Source organism: Leucoraja erinacea, chromosome 6 (assembly GCF_028641065.1).
Source record: "Leucoraja erinacea ecotype New England chromosome 6, Leri_hhj_1, whole genome shotgun sequence".
In the NCBI taxonomy this organism is placed as follows: Eukaryota; Metazoa; Chordata; class Chondrichthyes; order Rajiformes; family Rajidae; genus Leucoraja; species Leucoraja erinaceus.
The window spans coordinates 51,599,691-51,622,134 of NC_073382.1; the positions used below are offsets into that span (position 1 = coordinate 51,599,691).

The 22,444-nt window shown below is 44.0% G+C and overlaps 1 protein-coding gene across 1 annotated transcript in view; it reads left to right on the top strand.

The window, feature by feature from the left end:
* Nucleotides 1-4,239: 4,239 nt before the first annotated feature.
* Nucleotides 4,240-22,444, top strand: part of LOC129698123 (uncharacterized) — a 39,153-nt gene continuing 20,948 nt past the window's right edge. The window contains exons 1-3 of the mRNA XM_055637012.1: nucleotides 4,240-4,416; nucleotides 8,461-8,618; nucleotides 21,641-21,821. Of these exons, the coding sequence (XP_055492987.1) occupies nucleotides 4,283-4,416; nucleotides 8,461-8,618; nucleotides 21,641-21,821 (473 nt within the window). The 5' untranslated portion in view covers nucleotides 4,240-4,282. The remainder of the gene's footprint in view (nucleotides 4,417-8,460; nucleotides 8,619-21,640; nucleotides 21,822-22,444) is intronic.

A 22,444-nucleotide genomic window follows, 5' to 3' on the forward strand; every position in this document is an offset into this window, starting at 1 on the left:
TGATTTACTGCTGATCGGCCACCATTTAGATAATAGTCTGCTTTCCTGTTTTTGCCACCAAAATGGATAACCTCACATTTATCCACATTATACTGCATCTGCCAAACATTTGCCCACTCACCCAGCCTATCCAAGTCGCCTTGCAGTCTCCTAGCATCCTCCTCACAGCTAACACTGCCCCCCAGCTTAGTGTCATCCGCAAACTTGGAGATATTGCCTTCAATTCCCTCATCCAGATCATTAATATATATTGTAAATAGCTGGGGTCCCAGCACTGAGCCTTGCGGTACCCCAATAGTCACTGCCCGCCATTGTGAAAAGGACCCGTTTACTCCTACTCTTTGCTTCCTGTTTGCCAGCCAGTTCTCTATCCACATCAATACTGAACCCCCAGTGCCGTGTGCTTTAAGTTTGTATACTAATCTCTTATGTGGGACCTTGTTGAAAGCCTTCTGGAAGTCCAGAAACACCACATCCACTGGTTCTCCCCTATCCACGCTACTAGTTACATCCTCGAAAAAATCTATAAGATTCGTCAGACATGATTTACCATTCGTAAATCCATGCCGACTTTGTCCAATGATTTCACCACTTTCCAAATGTCCTGCCATCCCATCTTTAATAACTGACTCTAGCAGTTTCCCCACTCCCGATGTTAGACTAACTGGTCTGTAATTCCCCGTTTTCTCTCTCCCTTCCTTCTTAAAAAGTGGGGTTACGTTTGCTACCCGCCAATCCTCAGGAACTACTCCAGAATCCTTAAGTACTCTGGGATGCAGCCTATCTGGCCCTGGGGATTTATCGGCCTTTAATCCATTCAATTTACCCAACACCACTTCCCGACTAACCTGGATTTCACTCAATTCCTCCAACTCGCGGTCCCCTGCTATTTCCGGCAGATTATTTATGTCTTCCTTTGTGAAGACGGAACCAAAGTAGTTATTCAATTGGTCCGCCATATCCTGTTCCCCATGATCAACTCGCCTGTTTCTGACTGCAAGGGACCTACATTTGTTTTAACTAATCTTTCTTTTCACATATCTATAAAAACTTTTGCAGTCAGTTTTTATGTTCCCTGCCAGTTTTCTTTCATAATCTATTTTTCCTTTCCTAATTAAGCCCTTTGTCCTCCTCTGCTGGTCTCTGAATTTCTCCCAGTCCTCTGGTATGCTGCTTTTTCTGGTTAATTTGTACGCATCATCCTTCGCTTTGATACTATCCCTGATTTCCCTTGTTATCCACGGATGCACTACCTTCCCTGATTTATTCTTTTGCCAAACTGGGATGAACAATTTTTGTAGTTCATCCATGCAGTCTTTAAATGTCTTCCATTGCATATCCACTGTCAACCCTTTTAGAATTAATTGCCAGTCAATCTTGGCCAATTCACATCTCATACCCTCAAAGTTACCTTTCTTTAAGTTCAGAACCATTGTTTCTGAATTAACAATGTCACGCTCCATCCTAATGAAGAACTCAACCATATTATGGTCACTCTTGCCCAAGGGGGCACGTACAACAAGACTGCTAACTAACCCTTCCTCATTACTCAATACCCAGTCTAAAATAGCCTGCTCTCTCGTTGGTTCTCGTTGTTGAACTGGAAAGAGTGCAGAACAATTTAGGAGGTTGCTGACAGGACTCGAGGTCCTGAGTTGTAGGGAGAGGTTGAGCAGGCTAGGACTTTATCTTTGGAGCACAGGAAGATAAGTGGTGATCTTATAGAGGTGTATAAGATCATGAGAGATAGATTGGGTAAATGCAGTATTTTACCTTGCGTAGGGGAATCAAGAACTAGAGGACGTAGGATTAATGTGCGGGGGAAAGATTTAATGGGAACCTGAGGGGCCACTTTTTTACCTAAGGTTGTAGGTATATGGAGCGTGCTGCCAGAGGAGGTAGTTGAGACTAGTACTATCACAGCATTTAAGAAACATTTGGACAGGTACATTCAAAGGATAGAAGTTGGGATGTAATGTTTAAAATTGTACAAGGCATTGGTGAGGCCAATTCTGGAGTATGGTGTACAATTTTGGTCGCCTAATTATAGGAAGGATGTCAACAAAATAGAGAGAGTACAGAGGAGATTTACTAGAATGTTGCCTGGGTTTCAGCAACTAAGTTACAGAGAAAGGTTGAACAAGTTAGGGCTTTATTCTTTGGAGCGCAGAAGGTTAAGGGGGGACTTGATGGAGGTTTTAAAAATGATGAGAGGGATAGACAGAGTTGACGTGGAAAAGCTTTTCCCACTGAGAGTAGGGAAGATTCAAACAAGGGGACATGACTTGAGAATTAAGGGACTGAAGTTTAGGGGTAACATGAGGGGGAACTTCTTTACTCAGAGTGGTAGCTGTGTGGAATGAGCTTCCAGTGAAGGTGGTGGAGGCAGGTTCGTTTTTATCATTTAAAAATAAATTGGATAGTTATATGGATGGGAAGGGAATGGAGGGCTATGGTCTGAGCGCAGGTATATGGGACTAGGGGAGATTATGTGTTCGGCACGGACTAGAAAGATCGAGATGACCTGTTTCCGTGCTGTAATTGTTATATGGTTATAAGTTGAGAGCCATATAGGCCAAACTAGTGTAGATGGGGCATGATAAACATTTGAAAACAACTGACCTTGAGGCATAACATGCCTGAAGGAGTACCAATCCGAAGTCACTTATTCATGTTCTCTTGGGATGCTGCCTGACCCACCAAGTTACTCCAGTATTTTATCTTTTTTGGTTAACCAGCATCCGCAGTCCCTTGTTTGTACGTTTTGAGCTTGAGGCTCTATGGATGCGAGTCCACATGCAAACTGGAGGCACAGCACCTCATGTTCCGCTTGGGTATCTTACAACCCAACAATATGAACACTGGATTATCTAATTTCAAGTAATAGACTTCTACCCCCTCTTTCCTGTCTACACCCATGGTGCGTACAATTTCTCCCACCCTCCCAGTCACCCTGTTCCTTCCCCCTCCTTCATGCACTTTATCTCCCATACCCATGTCCTTCATTTCCCTTTTATACCTCTCTCCCTGCAGACCCTTCAGCCTATCTGCCAATCATCCCTCTCCTTCACCTGTATACTGTATACGTTGCTAGCCTTTACCCCACCCCCAGCTCTTAACCAGCTTTCTCCTTTCCCCAACTCCGAGTCTGAAGAAGGGTCCTGACCCGAAACGTCGTCTGTCCATTTCCCCTCGACAGATGCATAGTTCCCTCGGCATTTTTGTGTTTTCCTCAAGATCCCGGCATCTAGTTCCATGAAGGTACACAAAAATGCTGGAGAAACTCAGCGGGTGCAGCAGCATCTAGGGAGCGAAGGAAATAGGCGACGTTTTGGGCCGAAACCCTTCTTCAGACTCGGAGTTTGAATCTGAAGAAGGTTTTCGGCCCGAAACATCGCCTATTTCCTTCGCTCCATAGATGCTGCTGCACCCGCTGAGTTTCTCCAGCATTTTTGTGTACCTTCGATCTTCCAGCATCTGCAGTTCCTTCTTGAACATCTAGTTCCATGATGTGTCTCCATGGATATTATCATGGCAAGAAATGCTGAGAGTGGCATCAAGTAGCAGCCGAGTGCGAGAAAAATAATCATAGCATGCAGGCTGGGCCCTTCTCAATCTATAACACTCATTGCAGAATATGTTTGATGAATGTGGTTTTATGGACTTGTCTCAGCCCAGTCATCCCTTCTTCTCCCTGCTCCCGTCCTGCAGAAGATCCAGAAGCTTGAAAATGCACAGCACCAGACTCGATGGGATTTTTCCAAAAAACAAAGCTGTTGAAAAAGTTAACACTTGCTAAATGCAAAGACAACGAATAGAACTCGCTTCATAATATATTTAATACTAATCTGATACTACAGTCCACCACCGCTTGTTTTAGCACATCCTTTAGCCCGGACAACGAGGCCTCGGGGCCGTGGGGCATCTTCCTCACGTTTGGCTTCCCGCAGAAACTTGCCCCCATCTTAACTCTCCGGGCCCACTGCCGCTTTATGTATGCGTTCGTCTGCTTTCGAAATGATCCTGTTCTTTAGTTTTAATGCGACGTAATTTAAATCTGTCTCTCTTTTCTATCCACTGGTTGTTTTTTAACGAATGAAAAGTCCTTCTCTGAAGGTTGAGGCCGGGGCGGGTTCTTGAGGCCCGGGCCTGCCCGTGTCCATGGCAACGGGGAGGGCGCGTGCCCGTCTGGGCCGCCGGCGCAAAGGCGTTGTCCACCTTCATCCAGGGTGAGCCGTGCCCTGGAGACTTTGCTGCCTCGCCGCCCAGACACGGCTCTGCAATGTTTACACGGTGGACGTCCAAATCAAAGCGCTCAGTGGATCTGAGCTTTCTGAACCACGAAGAAGTGAACGCCGTCCTGGGAGTGTTGGAACGAGATAAAGAGGTCCGGAGGATGAACTCCGAGAGGCTCAAGTAGGTAATCCCAGTGCTGGCAGCGTTCGGGACAGTGTTCCTGCTGTGTCTGCGACTCAAGACCTGTTGAATTGTGCAGCTGCAACTATTGTGGTACCTTTAGTTGAGCTGTGTGGGGAGCAAACTAATGGTTTTTTACTTGCAATACTCTTAAGGATCGTTATAATAGGAATAATATAGCAATTAATTTCGCCTGGGAAAAAGCTTTTCATTTAGAAATGTAAAATTAATTTCCATGCTCAAGTTCAAGTTCAAGAGAGTTTATTGTCAAAATATGGTATTACAATTAAAGTTGAAATTTGAATATACAGGTTACATAGCTTTATTCTAATGTCATATCTAGTTTAGTTTATTGTTTTTAGTTTTGTTTATTTAGTTTATTCTGTAACAAAGTCGGTTCAAAAGAAGTGCATATATTGATTGTCAAAAAGCTCTTCGAGACCGATAGGGACTGGAGTTTTCTTTTCAGTTCAAAGAAACTGCTTGCAATGGAGAGTGTTAGTATTGGGGGCTTTTATTGGAATATCGTTACCAATATGTAACTGCGATCTGGAAATAAACTGTTTAACGTAATGAAATAAGAAGATAGTTCACCAAACCACCATTGCTGCCAGAAAATATATTTACTCTAAATTTGTTACTGAACAAAATTTATGAATGAAATCGACAACCATTATTATAAAGCATTGTGTAATCACGGGCGTTATCAAAAGCGTGAATAGTTTCGGTAATGGCAAGATTTTGGATTTGAATTACTAAATATGTGTGTTAAGAAACACTTAAGAGCCTGACACCGCATACTTTCAGGTGAGTTATTCATGCCCGCACATCGCAAGTCTCCACGCCCAGAATAACAACTTTTGAATGCTGTCGGTGCTGATCAGTCAGCTTCCCGAATGTAAATTTAGCAACTTAAAATGTGGTGGAATGTTTTTTTTTAAATGGTGCAAATAGCGGACCATTTAGTCACAGCCTGTAATTGTGTCTCTACCCTGGCGGCGAATGGGAACGAGGTAATTCCAGATTCCAGATGACAACTTCAATAACAGGCTTCAAATCAACAATGACCCAGCAAAGTGTCTTTGTGAAATAGCATTGCCTGTTTAGAGGTCAGAAAATGACAGCCTGTGTTGTTGAAGGCATTGTTTATTTTTACCATCAGAGGTGTCAATTTAAACTATTTAATATGGTGGGTCTGAGCTTTGCTATAAATCGAGATTGCTGCCCTTTCTGGCGCTGGGCTGCTGTTGACGCTGCTGCCACCGACATCTAGTGTAAGAGCCGAATTAGATTTGTTGGCGTGCTAATCTTCTTAATTTGTTCTTTGAACACCCTCGACAAATATTAAACAGTCTTAAGCCAACAATTCCAGTATTGACTGATAACGTCAATATGCATTCATTGTTCTATTGCAGCATAATAAAAACAACATGGAACAGTACAACACAGGAACAGACTCGTTGGTCCACAATGTCTGATGCCGAGTAAACGAATCTCACACGATCCATATTTCCTGCATGTTGGATATTGGAGCGTGTTGGACATTGGAGCATACTAGGATAAACGGAATGATTTTGCAATTGGGATTTTGAATGATTGATTGAGCGATTGATTGATTGATTGAAAAGGTACAGCATGGATACAGGCTCTGGCCCAATGAGTCCATGCTGACCATCGATCACCCATTCACTCTAGTTCTGTTATCTCATTTCACGTCTATTCCCAATGCACAAAGGGCCAATTAATCTACAAGCCCACACATCTCTGGGAGATGGGAGGATATCAGAGCAACCAGAGGAAACCTATATGGTCACAGGGATAACGTTCAAACTCCACACAGACTGCACCAAAGGTGTAGATCAAACTTGGATCTCTGGGGCTGTGATGCAGTGGCTCTACCACCTGCACCACTATGATATTCATGGACTATTTATTTAAGATGAAAGAAAGGAAGCATTGATCCAACTGCTTGTTGATTAGGGAAAAAAACTGGGGTGGAAAATTGCAACCTTCACGTGGTCCGCCCTGTTTCGACTAATGCAATCAACTCGACGTGCACAAGCAGAAGATCAAATAGAACAAGTTGCCCAACAACTTTAGGCTGTGCACGCCACACGAAAGAAGAAGAAGAGGGAAAAAAACTGTGTACTGAGCCATGAGACAATTGTGTGAATATAATTATTTTGCAGGGCAGACTCCTAAGCAAACAAAACAAAGTTAGAAAGTGCTCTAAAATGTTTCCTAAGTTAGGCGTTGTCTTATCTATTTGTTATTACAGGAGGAATGGCATATTTGTGCAGTAATCTTTGTTTGAAAAATATCCTGTTACACGAGTTGAGACCATCCAACCTTCCCAGGGATGGTTGGAGTTGTTGGCAGTAAATCTGTTCTTTGGTCTCGTCCAAAACCTGCTTATCTTACAGCAGAGCGAGGTGTTTATCTTCCAGCAGAGCGAGGTGTGCAGCAGGGAATGTTGCCGACTGGCCCATTCCAAACTGCAGGAGTATAAACTCAAGACTCACTGAAGCTTGGTGCAGCCAACATCAAGGCTCTGCGGGGAAGGACCACAGCCTCGGGTCCTTCTGCTGCTGGATATTGGGGAACAAGGTCAGGTGGAGACGCCCCTCAAATAAGGGACAAGATATCCTTGGGAATAGACACAATGCTGGAGTAATGCTGCATGACAGGCAATATTGCTGGATAGGAGGAATGGGTGACGTTTCGGGTCAAGACCCTTCTTCAGACTTTCACTGCAAAATATCATCCTAGTCGGCCACATGAGTGGCGAGGGTGCTTGGTATAAGGATAGTTTGTGAACGCTATCGAATATAACACTAATTAATGTATGTATAGTCGCTGAGAACGTTGCACTGTTCTTGCTTTGTATATTTTTTTATTATGAAATTTATTTTTGGGGGAAAAAAGGTAAATCTGGTCGGAGGCTTGCAATGCATTGTTTTTGGATTAAGTCTTTGATGGCAGCCTGTAGATAATAGACAATAGATAATAGACAATAGGAGCAGGAGTAGGCCATTCAGCCCTTCGATTACAATTCAATGTGATCATGGCTGATCATCCACAATCAGGACACCGCTCCTGCCTTCTCCCCATATCCCCTGATTTTGTTATCTTTAAGAGCCCTCTCTTGAAAGTATTCAGAGAACCGGCCTCCACCGCCCTCTGAGGCAGAGAATTCTACAGACTCACAACTCTCTGTGTGGAAAAGTGTTTCCTCATCTCCTTTCTAAATGGCTTGCCCCTTATTCTTAAACTGTGGCCCCTGGTTCTGGACTCCCCGAACATCGGGAACATGTTTCCTGTCGCTAGCGTGTCCAAACCCTTAATCTTATGTTTCAATAAGATTCCCTCTCATCCTTCTATATTCCAGAGTATACAAGCCCAGCCGCTCCATTCTCTGCATATGACAGTCCCGCCATACCGGGAATTAACCTTGTGAACCTACGCTGCACTCCATCAATAGCAAGAATGTCCTTCCTCAAGCTAGGGGACGAAAACTGCACACAATGCTCCAGGTGTGGTCTCACTAGGGCCCTATACAACTATTCTATACTCAACTCCTCTTGTTATGAAGGCCAACATGCCATTCGCTTTCTCCACTGCCTGCTGTACCTGCATGCAAAATAGGATATTGACTACTCTGTCTCTGTCTCTTTTTCTTCACCAAATAATTGTTAGTTTTATTTAGGGCACATGATTAAGAATAAAGAATCTGATTTTAGATTAACAAAGTGAAGCTATTGTCAGCTGAAATGTTACACTAACAGAATTATTAAGACAAAGAGAGATACAGCGTGGAAACAGGCCCTTCGGTCCACCAAGTCCACGCCAACCAACGATCACCTGTGCACTAGTTCTATCCTGCACACTCGCGACGATTTACAGAAGTCAATTAATCTATAAACTTGCGTATCTGTGGAATGTAAGATGATGCATAGAATCTATTCTGGAAAGGGTATTTAACCTTTCTGGATTGGCAGCCTCAATTTTGTTTCCCTAAATTACAATTAATAATTTATCTTCTAGAGAAGTCAAGAAGACTAATCCAAACAAGTTATGGTTGAAAGGAGTGACTGGCGAATGGTTTGAAGAGTTAAAGAAATCAAAATTCAACAATCAGACCGACTTGAGTAAGCTACTGAAAGTGCCGCAGAGCTGGCAATCTGGAAAGAACAATCAACCTGGTAAATAAAGCCTGTTATTGCTGAAAAATGTTGAAAATAATAACAATTTTGTTTCACTGTGAACATATAATGTAAGATGGCATTTTGCTTTCTTATGAGTAATAAAGTGCTCAGTTTTCAATGTTATTGTATAGTTCCAATTGTTTTTCTGGGGGCCCAATCACAAACTCCATACTCTACCCATTGACCCAATGCTGTCAACTATCAACTTGGCAATTGTCCTGAATATGAAATTCTAAATCTAGGTGTCATATTTGATCTTGAGTTGCATTTCAGATCTCCACATCTATACCATCAGACATGGACAGATTTGATGGAAGTCCACTAGGGCTCAACTACTGTTGAAACTTCAAACCTCGTAATCTTTCTGACTTAATTGACTGGCTTCCCTATTTGAGTCCATCCAGCACTTTGTTGGCCATGTGGGTTAGAAATAATCAAGTTTGTTTTCCAATCCTCAATGTTCTCATCCCACTTTATCTCTAATTTCCTCCTATCTAGTACTTTGTGATGGTAGCCATCCTCCATTCCAACACCTTGCTCATATTTCATACACAAACTGGAGGAACAGCACTGTATAATTCGCCAGAGTAATGCCACACGCAAACTGGAAGAACGGCACCTCATATTTTGTGACCTTTCTATCCTGGGCCACCTCCATTGCCAGGGTAAGACCACACGCATACTGAAAGAACAGCATCTCGTATTTTGTTTATTCACCTCCTCTAACCTCATCTACTGCATCCGCTGTGCCCAATGTGGGCTCCTGTACATCGATGAGACGAAGCGTAGACTCTGTAACCATTTTGCTGAACACTTACGCTCAGTCCACCAATGCCTAATGGATCCACTGGTCGCTAACCACTTTAATTACCTTCCTCTACTGACCTTTCTGGCCTGGGTCACCTCCATTACCAGGATGAGGTCACAAGCAAACTGGAGGAACAGCTCTTCATATTTTGCTTCAGTAGCTAACAACCCAATGGGTATGAATGTTGAATTCTCCAAACAATATTTTCCTACTAAAGGTCCGTTATGCAGCCTTCACAGTTCACAACTGTGCATCTCTCTTTGACTCATACCTGTCTCTCTACAAAAATCTGTTGCCGGCCCTGATTTGTCCTGTTTTCTTTTCTGTTTTTTGTTTCTCCCAACTACAATCATTCTGAAGAAGGGTCCTGACATGAAATGTCCCCTACCTGTTCTTCGGGAGTTGCTGCCTGATCCGCTGTTGCTCCAGCATTCTGTATCTTCTTTCGTAAACTACCATCTGCATTTCCATGTTTCTACACTTATAATTACATCTTAAAGCAGTATAAAAAGAAGTTTGCAATTGTCATACAAAAGGGACAGAAGAAATGTTATCCCAATTTAATTTGGTTTTCTCAGGAAAAAATATTAAGAAAGTTGAAAATGAAAAGAAACACAAGTAGTTTCATTGAAACTAAGCATGGTGGAAAATATGCCTAGTCATATAAAATTACCTGCAAAATTTCTTATCTCTGGATAAAATGTTTTATTGGCATGCAATTGGCAGTAGTAAGGAGGTAAAAAACCTTATCACTTGGCCTTTAATATGTACATATCGTTTATCACCAACAGCTGGAAGCAAGAATCAATTTCCCGAATTTGGTTAATTATAAACGAGATTGTTCTTCACAGAAGACATGCTGTTTATTGCATTTTTTTCCGTTTATATCCGGAGATCTGAAATTCAGAATGTTAGGTTTTATGACTATTAAATTTAAAATATTTTCCTCTAAAGAAACCAACAAATCAACACAGAATATCACTATTTTGTGATATGCATAGCTATACTGTAATATATAGTGATTTATTTACATTTATTAAAACTCCAATGTCTGTTTTAGAAATCTAATTCCAAGTCACATCTGCATCTTCAAAAGATAATAATGTTCTTAATTTAAAAGAATTAAAAAAAAAAAAAACATGACCCTTTGTTAATTTTCTGCGCTGAGGCCTAATGGAGCTGACGACCTCGAGGCTCCGGAGGCAGAGCCCGTCAGGACTCCCCCTGAGCTCGCTCCCGTTAGGGTGGTCCGGCTCAGGGCTGGAAGAGGTTGGGACGCTTCCGTGAGGGCGGCCAGCCCGAGGGTGGAACGAGGGAGTTCTGCCGCTCCCGTAGGATCAGCCGAACTCGGGGAGGTGTGGCGCTCGCAGCCCGAGGGAGGTTCGGCGCCCATGTCGGGGCAGCCCGGCCCGAGGGAGAAGCGACGCCCAAGTCGGGGCAGCCCGGCTAGAGGGAGAAGCGACGCCCAAATCTGGGCAGCCCGGCCCTGGGGAAGAACCGACGCCCAAGTCGGGGCAGCCCGGACAGAGGGAGAAGCGACGCCCGAGTCGGGGCAGCCCGGACAGAGGGAGAAGCGACGCGCATGTCGGGGCGGCCCGGTCCAGGGGAGGTTTGGCGCCCATGTCGGGGCGGCCCAGCCCGAGGCTGAAGACGGTGCGGTACTCACGCGAGGGTGGCTGGGACGGTGTTCTGGCGGTGGTGGCCTGAGTCCGGGGTTCGGCCGCGGGCCAGCGGCTGCGTCTGCAGGACTGGTGGGCGGCAGCTTCAACTACCCCGGGCCGCGGTGTTTGAGCCGCGGGACTGATTTATAACATCGCCCAGGGGGTATCGCCTCAGCGCAGAGGGAGAAGAGGAGGGAAGAGACTGCAGACCTAAGACTTTTGCCTCCATCACAGTGAGGAGATGCTGGGTGGACTCACTGTGGTGGATGTTAATATGTGTTTATTGTTGTTTTTATTGTATTATATGTATGACTGCTGCAATTTCGTTCAGACTTCGGTCTGAATGACAATAAAGGCTATCTATCTATGAGAAAGAGTTTCTTCTCACATTAGGTCATCAACTCCACTCCCTAAACCTGTTGAAATTGACTGAATATATTCATTAAGATGTTTTTTCACAGTTGAGAATTATGAAGAAATGGGGAGAATGAAGTTCACTGCTTACTCTACATCAGTGTTCTTTTTGTTTTTTTAAACAACACTAAGTGATGGAGTAACTCAGCGGGTCAGGCAGCATCTCTGAAAAACATGGATTATGACAATTAGGAGTCGGGGACACTTCTTCAGAATGAAGTAATCTATGGTCTCCACCTATCCATGTTTAGTTTAGAGACACAGCGTCGAAACAGGCCCTTTGGTCCAGGCCAACCAGCGATCACCCATCCACTCGTTCTATACCACACACGAGACACAATTTACAGAAGTCAGTTAACCTACAAACCCACACAGCTTTGGAATGTGGGAGGAAACCAGATCACCTGGAGAAAACTAAGGCGGTTATGGGGAGAACCTACGAACTCCGTGCAGACAACACTTGTAGTTGGGATCGAACCTGGGTCTCTGGTGCTGTAAGGCAGCAACTTTATAGTTGTACCATTGAGCAGCCTCAGATTTTTTTCCAGAGATTCTGTCTGACCGGAGTTACTTCAGCACTTTGTGTCCGTTTTGTAAACCAACATCTGTAGTTCCTTGCGTGTTCAGTGTGATTCACCCTGATTCAGGTTAGGCACCCAATCCTTCTCCACATTCCACTCAAGCACCCACCCTTGCCCGATTTCCTGCCTATATCAGGCACTAATCTCTCGCCATCAAGCACCTGGTGACTCAACAAGTTTTTCTGCCCCTCTACTGATTTTTGGTTTTTTTCCTCGCAGCTGCCAATAAAACCCTTCCCAGATGCCTGCTGCAGATCTGCTACCACCAGTTGGCAATCACAGACCTTCACATGCCGATCACAGGACCTTCACATGCCGATCACAGGAACCTGACACAAATCCCATGCTGCCGTTCTGGCCCCTTCCTTTCCATAACGCTTCATGCCCTTCTCCACACCCCTTCAACTTTGGCTTCTATCCCCTGGAACTCCATGATCTCAGGCTTGCCTGTTATCATTTGTCGTGCATTGGGCCAGCCATGAAAGAAAGGCCTTTCCATGTACAAGGTCGATTCAGTAGCATTGACAGCATGGGATTTGTATATCTGGCACTACTGAATCTGAAAAGCAGATGTTTAACAACCAGTATTTGCAAATATGCTACGTGGCAACAGTACCTCTATACGCACTAATGGACTTTGAGATATAGAACTTTGAAATAGTCATCTGACCAAATTAGTTTTCACAACAACAAAATTGTTTTACTATCTCCAATTAAGTTGATAAGCAGGAATTGTGGCTTGGCATGACATACCAAATTCATTTGAAACGTATTCAATTGCCTTGAACATTTTTCAGTTTTTTTGCCATAATATTTCATAAGAAATTGAAGTTATTTTCACTTCATTGGTACATGATTTTACCAGAGAAACTTGCAATAACACACCTTCCAGGTGAGCAAAATATTCCTGACAGGAACTTTCGAGTCCAGTGTAACTTTGATTATTACAAGATATTGTAATCGAAGTTACTTTGAGTACAAGATATTCCTTATGATAGAAGACAGCGGCTATAATGTCATTGTTACTATATCAGAAATTCTAGGCCACCAAGGCAATTTGATATTGTCTGACTTCCAAATAAATTGCTGCCTTGATATTACAAAGTGCTACAAGTATTTGTAACATGTTGATCCCTATGACACTATGGTAAAATGTACATAAGATTATTTTTTGTATAGAAAATAGGTGCAGGAGGAGGCCATTCGGCCATTTGAGCCAGCACCGCCATTCATTGTGACCATGGCTGATCGCCCCCTATCAATAACCCGTGCCTGCCTTCTCCCCATATCCCTTGACTCCACTAGCCCCTAGAGCTCTATCTAACTCTCTCTTAAATCCATCCAGTGACTTGGCCTCCACTGCCCTCTGTGGCAGGGAATTCCATAAATTCACAACTCTCTGGGTGAAAACGTTTTTTTTTCTCACCTCGGTCTCAAATACCTCCCCTTTATTCTAAGACTGTGGCTCCTGGTTCTGGACTCGCCCAACATTGGAAACATTTTTCCTGCATCTAACTTGTCCAGTACTTTTATAATGTTATATGTTTCTATAAGATATCCCCTCATCCTTCTAAACTCCAGTGAATACAAGCCTAGTCTTTTCAATCTTTCCTCATATGACAGTCCCGCCATCCCAGGGATCAATCTCGTTAACCTACGCTGCACTGCCTCAATCACAAGGATGTCCTTCCTCAAATTAGGAGACCAAAACTGTACACAATACTCCAGATATGGTCTCACCAGAGCCCTATACAACTGCAGAAGAACCTCTTTACTCCTATACTGAAATCCTCTTGTTATGAAGGCCAACATTCCATTAGCTTTCTTCACTGCCTGCTGTACCTGCACGCCAACTTTCAGTGACCGGTGTACAAGGACGCCCAGGTCTTGCTGTTCCTCCCCCTTACCTAACCTAACCCCATTGAGATAATGATCTGCCCCCTTATTTTTGCCACCAAAGTGGATAACCTCACATTTATCTATATTATACTGCATCTGCCCACTCAACCTGTCTAGGTCACCCTGCAACCTCCTAACATCCTCATCACAGTTCACACTGCCACCCAGCTTTGTGTCATCCGCAAACTTGCTAGTGTTGCTCCTAATTCCCTCTTCCAAATCATTAATATATGGTAAACAGTTTGCGGCCCCAACACCAAGCCTTGCGGCACTCCACTCGCCACTGCCTGCTATTCTGAAAAGGACCCGTTCACTCCTACTCTTTGCTTCCGGTATGCCAACCAATTTTCTATCCATGTCAACATCCTACCCCCAATACCATGTGCTCTAATTGTAGTCACCAGTCTCCCATGCGGGATCTTATCAAAGGCTTTCTGAAAGTCTAGATACACTACATCCACTGGCACGCCTTCATCCATTTTACTTGTCACATCCTCAAAAAATTCCAGAGGATTAGTCAAGCATGATTTCCCTTTCATAAATCCATGTTGATGGACTAATCCTTTTACTGCTATCCAAATGCTCCATTACCTCTTTAATAATTGAATCCAGCATCTTTCCCACCACCGAAGTCAGGCTAACTGGTCTGTAATTCCGCGTTTTCTCTCGCTCCTTTCTTCAAAAGTGGGACAACATTAGCTATCGTCCAATCCCCAGGAACTGATCCTGAATCTATTGAACATTGGAAAATGATCACCAATGCATTCACTATTTCTAGAGCCACCTCCCTGAGGACCCTAGGATGAAGACCATCAGGCCCAGGGGATTTATCATCCTTCAGTCCCATTAGCCTACCCAATACTATTTCTCGCCTAATAAAAAATTATTTCATTTCCTCTGCCCCCTTAGATCTTGTCCTCCAGTACATCTGGGAGATTGTTTGTGTCTTCCTTAATGAAGACTTATCTGAAGTACCTATTCAACTCTTCTGCCATTTCCTTGTTGCCTGTAATAATTTCACCCGTGTCTGCCTTCAAGAGACCCACATTTGACTTTGCTACTCTTTTTCCCTTAACATGTCTAAAGAAGCTTTTATTGTCCTTCTTTATATTCCTGGCCAGCTTCCCTTTGTACTTCATCTTTTCAGCCTGTTTTGTTTCCTTCTGTTGCCCTATGAAACTTCCCCAATCCTCTGGCTTCCGGCTACTCTTTGCTGTGTTATACATCTTTTCTTTTAGTTTTATTCTATCCATAACTTCTCTTCTCAGCCACGGTTGCCTACTACTCCCCTTAGAATCTTTCTTCCTTTATTGGAATGAAATGATCCTATGTCTTCCGGATTATACCCAGAAATTCCTGCCATTGCTGTTCCACCGTCATTCCTGCTAGGATCCCTTTCCATTCTACCTTGGCCAGCTCTCCTCTCATGCCTTCATAATCCCCTTTGTTCAACTGCATCACTGACACTTCCAATTTAACGTTCTCCTTCTCAAATTGCAGATTAAAACTAATCATATTATGATCACTACTTCCAAGCGGTTCCTTTACCTCGAGTTCTCTTATCATATCTGGTTAATTGGACAACACTAAATCCAGAATTGCCTTTTCTCTGGTCGACTCCATTACAAGTTGCTCTAAGAATCCATCTCGGATGCATTCTACAAACTCTCTTTCTTGAGGTCCTGAACCAACCTGATTTTCCCAGTCTACCTGCATATTGAAATCCCCCATCACCATAGTGGCATTACCTTTGTTACATACCAGTTTTAACTCCTGCTGCAACTTACACCCTACATCCGGGCTACTATTTGGGGGTCTGTAGATAACACCAATTAGTGTCTTCTTGCCTTTACAATTCCTCAACTCAATCCACAGTGACTCTACCTCACCAGTCCCTATATCTTCCCTCGAAAGGGACTGAATTCCATCCCTCACCAGTAGAGCTACCCCCCCCCCCCTCCTCTTCCCACCTGCCTGTCCTTTCTATAGGATGTATAACCCTGAATATTAAGTTCCCAGGCCCGATCCTCCTGCAGCCATGTCTCAGTAATCCCCACAATGTCGTATCTACCAACCTCAAACTGAGCCTCAAACTCATCTACTTTACTTCTTATTCATCGCGCATTCATATACAATACTTTTAATTTCTTACACATCTCACCTTTCACATCGATCTCTATTAGACTTGGCCATACTCTCCTATCCCTTTGTGAGCTTCCTTACCCGTTAATTCTGGGATCATCAACCATCCCTTTATTCTCTTTCCCTTTAACTCCGTCCTCGACTATCCCATTTGACACCCCACCCCTCTTATTCAGTTTAAAACCACCCGTGTAGCAGTGGCAAATCTGCCTGCCAGAATGCTGGTTCCCCCACCTGTTAAGATGCAATCCGTCCCTTGTGTACAGTTCCCCTTTACTAAAAAAAAAAAAAGCTCCCAGTGATCTAAGAATCTCAATCCCTACCCCCTGCACCAGTTCCTCAGCCACACATTCAGGTCCCGTATCACCTTGTTCCTGCTCTCGCCAGCATGAGGAACTGGAAGCAAACAGGAGATAACAACCCTGGAGGTCGAGCTTTTCAGCATTTTTCCGAGTTCTTTAAAGTCACGCTGCAGAATATTCATCCCCTTCTTTCCGACATCGTTTGTGCCGACATGCACTACCACTTCTGGCTGTTCACCTTCGCCCTTGAGGCTTTTCTGCACTCTGTCTGTGACATCCTGGATCCTGGCACCAGGAAAGCAGCACACCATCCTCGAATCCCGTCTGTTGCCGCAGAAACCCCTGTCCGTACCTCTCACAATGGAATCTCCAACTACAATGGCATTGCCTGACGTTGGCCTCTTTGGTTTTGGCTCAACAGCCCTTCTTGCTTCGCGAGCCATCCGCCACTCAGTGTGATAATGTTTTCTGTCCCGACAGCTTCGAAATGGGTGAACCTGTTCACAAGAGGTACAACACCTGTGGACCTTTGTGTTCCATGTTTCCCTCCCTTTCTCACTGTCACCCACCTTCTCTCTTCCAGTACCTTGGGTGTAACAATCTTACTGTAGGACTTGTCGAGGAACGATTTAGTTTCTCGGATGAACCTGAGGTCATCCAACACGGTCCTTCAGGAGCTGTACCTGGATCCACTGCTCACATTTGTAGCAGCCAGAGGCACCAGCAGTGTCCTTGACCTCCCACATACTGCAAGTATCACACAGAATCGGCTTGCTTGACATCTCCTTCTTTCGTCTCTCCCTCTCCAACGTTTTGCGTAGCCTTCTCTCCTCAGCCTCCTCGCCGAAGACTCTCGAGTCAAAGATTCGCACTTTTCTCACAGGGCACTTCCCTCACAAGGCCGCTCCCTAAGAGCCGTCCTGCTTATGTTGACTGATAAATTGCCTGATTTACCAATTTACAAACCAAATTCCTCAGTTTTAAACTGTTTTCCCCCTCTGACTCACTTCTAACTTTCCTCCCATTCAGGCTAGAGCCAATCAGTGCTTTCTCCTACTTCTTGTTGTTGCTGTTGCTTCAAATTCCACGGGAGCTCTCAGTTAGTTTGCCTGTGCTTTGCCTCTCCTTTTCAACTGTTTTCTCCCTCTGATTCACTTCTAACTCTCCTCCCTCTCGGGCTAGAGCAAATCAGTGCTTTAACCATATAACCATATGACAATTACAGCATGGAAACAGGCCATCTCGGCCCTTCTAGTCCATGCCGAACACTTACTCTCACCTAGTCCCATCTACCTGCACTCAGACCATAACCCTCCATTTCTTTCCCGTCCATATACCTATCTAATTTATTTTTAAATAATAATATCGAACCTGCCTCCACCACTTCCACTGGAAGCTCATTCCACACAGCTACCACTCTCTGAGTAAAGAAGTTCCCCCTCATGTTACCCCTAAACTTTTGTCCCTTCATTCTCAAATCATGTCCTCTTGTTTGAATCTTCCCTACTCTCAATGGAAAAAGCTTATCCACGTCAACTCTGTCTATCCCTCTGATCATTTTAAAGACCTCTATCAAGTCCAACCTTAATCTTTTGTGCTCCAAAGAATAAAGACCTAACTTGTTCAACCTTTCTCTGTAACTTAGGTGCTGAAACCCAGGCAACATTCTAGTAAATCTCCTCTGTACTCTCCCTTGGTCAGATACTCCGCCACTTCAACCTGGACCTCCACTGTTATGCCGATGACACCCAGATCTACCTCGGCACCAAATCCCCCCACAACCCCCCCCCTCTCCCATATCAACTCCTGTTTGTCAGCTATAAAAACCTGGATGCAACATAACTTCCTCAAACTCAACAGCGATAAAACAGAATTCCTCCTCATAGGCTCCAAATCCACACTCAGCAAAATCAATAACCCCACTCTCACCATCGAAGGCACCACTGTCTCCCCACCTCCCCAGGTCCGCAACCTTGGCGTGATCTTTGATTCCACCCTCTCCCTTGAGCCTCACATCCGCCATGTCATTAAAACCTCCTTCTTTCACCTCCACAACATTGCCAAAATCAGACCCTCTCTCACACCTCCCGCTGCTGAAAGACTCATCCATGCCTTCATCTCCTCCCGACTGGACTACTGCAACTCACTTCTCCTTGGCATCAGCTCCACCTACATCAACCGACTCCAACTGGTCCAGAACGCAGCCACCCGGCTCATCACCCACACCAAATCCTGGCATCACATCACTCCAGTCCTCAAACAACTTCACTGACTTCCCATCTGCCACCAGTTCACCTACAAAATCCTGGTCCTCACCTACAAAGCCCTCCACCATCTGGCCCCCCCCCCATATCTCACTGACCTCCTCTCCCCCTACCAACCCTCACGGTCCCTCAGATCCACATCAGCCGGTCTCCTCTCCATCCACAAATCAAACCTCCGCAGTTTTGGGGACAGAGCCTTCTCCAGAGCAGCTCCCAGGCTCTGGAACTCCCTCCCCCAACTGATCCGCAATTCCGTGTCCCTCACCATCTTCCAGTCCCGCCTCGAGACCCATCTCTTCACCTCTGCCTATCCTTAGCCCCACGTCCCCCTCCCTTTTCATCTGTGCTTGAATTGCCTCCTATTGTATTTTGAATTGAATTCTGTCTTTAATTTGTGTACTAGTCATGTCTCTACTGTTTATTTCATTCCGCTTACATGTTTTTCCTCTACTTGCTAAATTTTTGTAAGGTGTCCTTGAGACTCTTGAAAGGCGCCCATAAATAAAATGTATTATTATTATTATTAACCTTCCATGTGGAATCTTGTCAAAGGCCTTACTGAAGTCCATATAGACAACATCTACCACTTTACCCTCATCAATTTCCCTAGTAACCTTTTCAAAAAAATTCAAGAAGATTAGTCAAACATGACCTTCCAGGCACAAATCCATGTTGACTGTTCCTAATCAGACCCTGCTTATCCAGATGATTATATATATTATCTCTAAGTATCCTTACCATTAATTTGTCCACCACTGACGTCAGTTTGACAGGTCTATAATTGCTAGGTTTACTCTTAGAACTATTTTTAAACAATGGAACAACATGCGCAGTTACCCAATCCTCAGGCACCATTCCCGTTTCTAATGACATTTGAAATATTTCTGTCATAGCCCCTGCTATTTCTACACTAACATCCCTCAATGTCCTAGGGAATATCCTGTCAGGACCTGGATACTTATCCACTTTTATATTTTTCAAAAGTGTCAGTACTTCCTCTTCTTTGATTCTCATAGTTTCCATAGCTATTCTACTTGTTTCCCTTACCTCACATAATTCTCCTGCTTCTCTTTGTTCCGCGGGATCCACGGGATCTCTGAGTTAAGTCTGCCTGTGCTTTCCCTCTCCTTTTCAACTGTTTTCCACACTGACTCATTTCTAACTCTGCTCCCACTCGGGCTAGAGCCAATATAACAAAGCAAAGCCAGCAATGATGTGTAAGGAAAGGTAGGGACCACAAGGGTCCATTTTTGGCTGTGGTTATCACTGATAACAAGTAGATACAAACAGGATGACAGTGTAACTAGTATGACGACTAGGGTGTGGAGAAGGACGGAGAGAGAGGGGATGCAGGGATTGCTTGAAATTGGAGAAATCAATATACATACCGTTGGGTTGTAAGCTGCCCAAGCAAAATATGAGGCGCTGTTCCTCCAATTTGCGTTTGGCCTCACTCTGACAGTGGAGGAGGCCCAGGACAGAAAAGTCTAGGGAAATGGGAAGGGAAGTTAGTGTTTGGCAACCTGGAGATGTATAGCTAAATGAGTTTTAGCATAATGAAGTAAAGCGATAATAAGGGCAAAATATGAAAATGAAAAAAAGCATAATTAAGGGTTGGAATGTGTGAACAGTGTGGCCTGGCAGTGTTAATAGGTTTGTGCAGAGGGAAGCCTGATTAGTTCAGGCAGAAAAACTTAATTTAATTCCAGGAGTTCCTATGCTCATTGAGTAATCAACTTCCAGTCTTAACTGTTGCCCATTGAACCTGATTTTTATTTTTATTTTTTACCCTAGCCATTTCAATCTTTTTTTTTCTTTCTATTTTAAATTGTCTATTCCTGGTGTCTTTTTGCCTATGAAAGTAGGGCATCACTCCACCATTTTAATAGCTGACCTATCTAGATTAATTTAGTCAAGCTTTATTTATTGTTGCTCTTATTCCCACTAGCATGCCATTCCCCAATTCATAATCTAGCCTATTGCTGCTTCATCAAAACAAATTGAGTAGTGTTTAAATGGTTGGAGCAGAGTGAACAAAACATCTGGAAACCTTAGACACTGTAGATGCTGGAAACTTGAGCAAAAAGCAAACTGCTGGAGGAACTCGGTGGGTCAGCAGCATCCGTGGAACTTAATGAGCAGACTACATGTTTAGATCAACACTCTTCGTCAAACTGATGAAGTAGAGGCGAGATAGCTGGTAGAAAGGGCTGAGTGGAAGGGGTGGGACAAGAGTTGACAAGCGGATCCAAGTAAGGAGAAGTAGATTGGCAGATGAGTTACGTAGGGGAGAGAAACTTGGAGATTGTAACCATGCTGGAGGTAATAAGTGGAGAAGACAAAATACTGCAAATGGTGGAATCAGTGTGTAGAGCACAGTGTAGCAAGAGGGATTCAGAAATCAGAGGTTCAATTGCACTTTATTGTCACATGTACCTTGGTACAGTGAAATTCTTTTTTTTTTTTGCATACAATGTGGTAAAATTTTACAGCAGACTTCACCTAGCTAGTGTACAAACAGTCGTCGCATTTCTGGCTCTGCAAAATTTCAAGATTTCTTAGTACAATCTTATCTTCTCGCAGTGGTGAGCCAGGCCTGCCGCCACACATGGTTGCAGGTGTCCCCCTGCCAGGTCCCTCTTCGTTTTCCGTGGCCTTCTGCCGGGTTCCTCTTTGCTCTCGGCAGCCTGTACGCTGAGCCTCATTATTCAGGTAGAATCTACCGTTAAAAAAAAAATCAGGTTAGTTTTTTAATAGACGATAGGTGCAGTAGGCCATTTGGCCCTTCGAGCCAGCACCGCCATTCACTGTGATCATGGCTGATCATGCATAATCAGTTCCCCATTACTGCCTTCTCCCCATATCCCTTGACTCTGCTATCTTTAAGAGCTCTATCTAACTCTCTCTTGAAAGCATCCTTAAACTCCGCTGTACTTGTGCATTTCCAGCTTCAACCGACTCGAAGCTCACACGATCAAAAAACTGTCCACAGGTAAAAAATGTAAGCAGTGACATGAAGTCTTCGGGTAACTCCAAAGTTGATGAAAGTGGAGATCCTGTTTCCAAGCCTGTTGCTGCTGCTTCTGAATCTGACAGACACAAAGCAGACTTGCTCTTAGAAAAAGATCGGTGAGTTTAACTTATGCATTGTGTATTTCCAGCCTTATTAGTTCTGTAAAGTAGTGCCAAACCTTTAAAATTAAATTAAAAATATTAGATTTATACAAACCATATCCAGGAGGAGACAGACTGCATGACAGTGCACCGTCTCAGCTCCAATGACCCAGGTTCAATCCTGACCTCTGGTTCAGTCTTTGTGGAGTTTACATTTTCTCCCTATGAATACGGTTTCCTGCAGATGCTCAGGTTCCCCATCCCACTCCCCACATCCATAAAGGGGCAGCACAATGGTGCAGCAGTGTTTACCTTTTGCATCATTACATCATTTATCCTTTGCCACCAATATTGGTGCATTGGAGAAATTGGTTATCACTTAAACTCGCTGCTCATAGACCATTTTTTTCCATTTAATTCAGCTGCCATATTTGCCAAGTAACAACAGGGCCATTATTTCCAAGGTTGCTTGCCTGTGAAATGGTTTGGTATTTCCTCAGGATGGGAAAGGTAGTGAGAGAAGTAGAGTTAATATTTCAGGTCAATGCTCTTGAGAGGTAATAGACCTCAATGTCTGTTTATCACTCTCACCTCAGATGCTGCCTGACATGCTGAGTATTTTTGGCATTCTCTAGTTT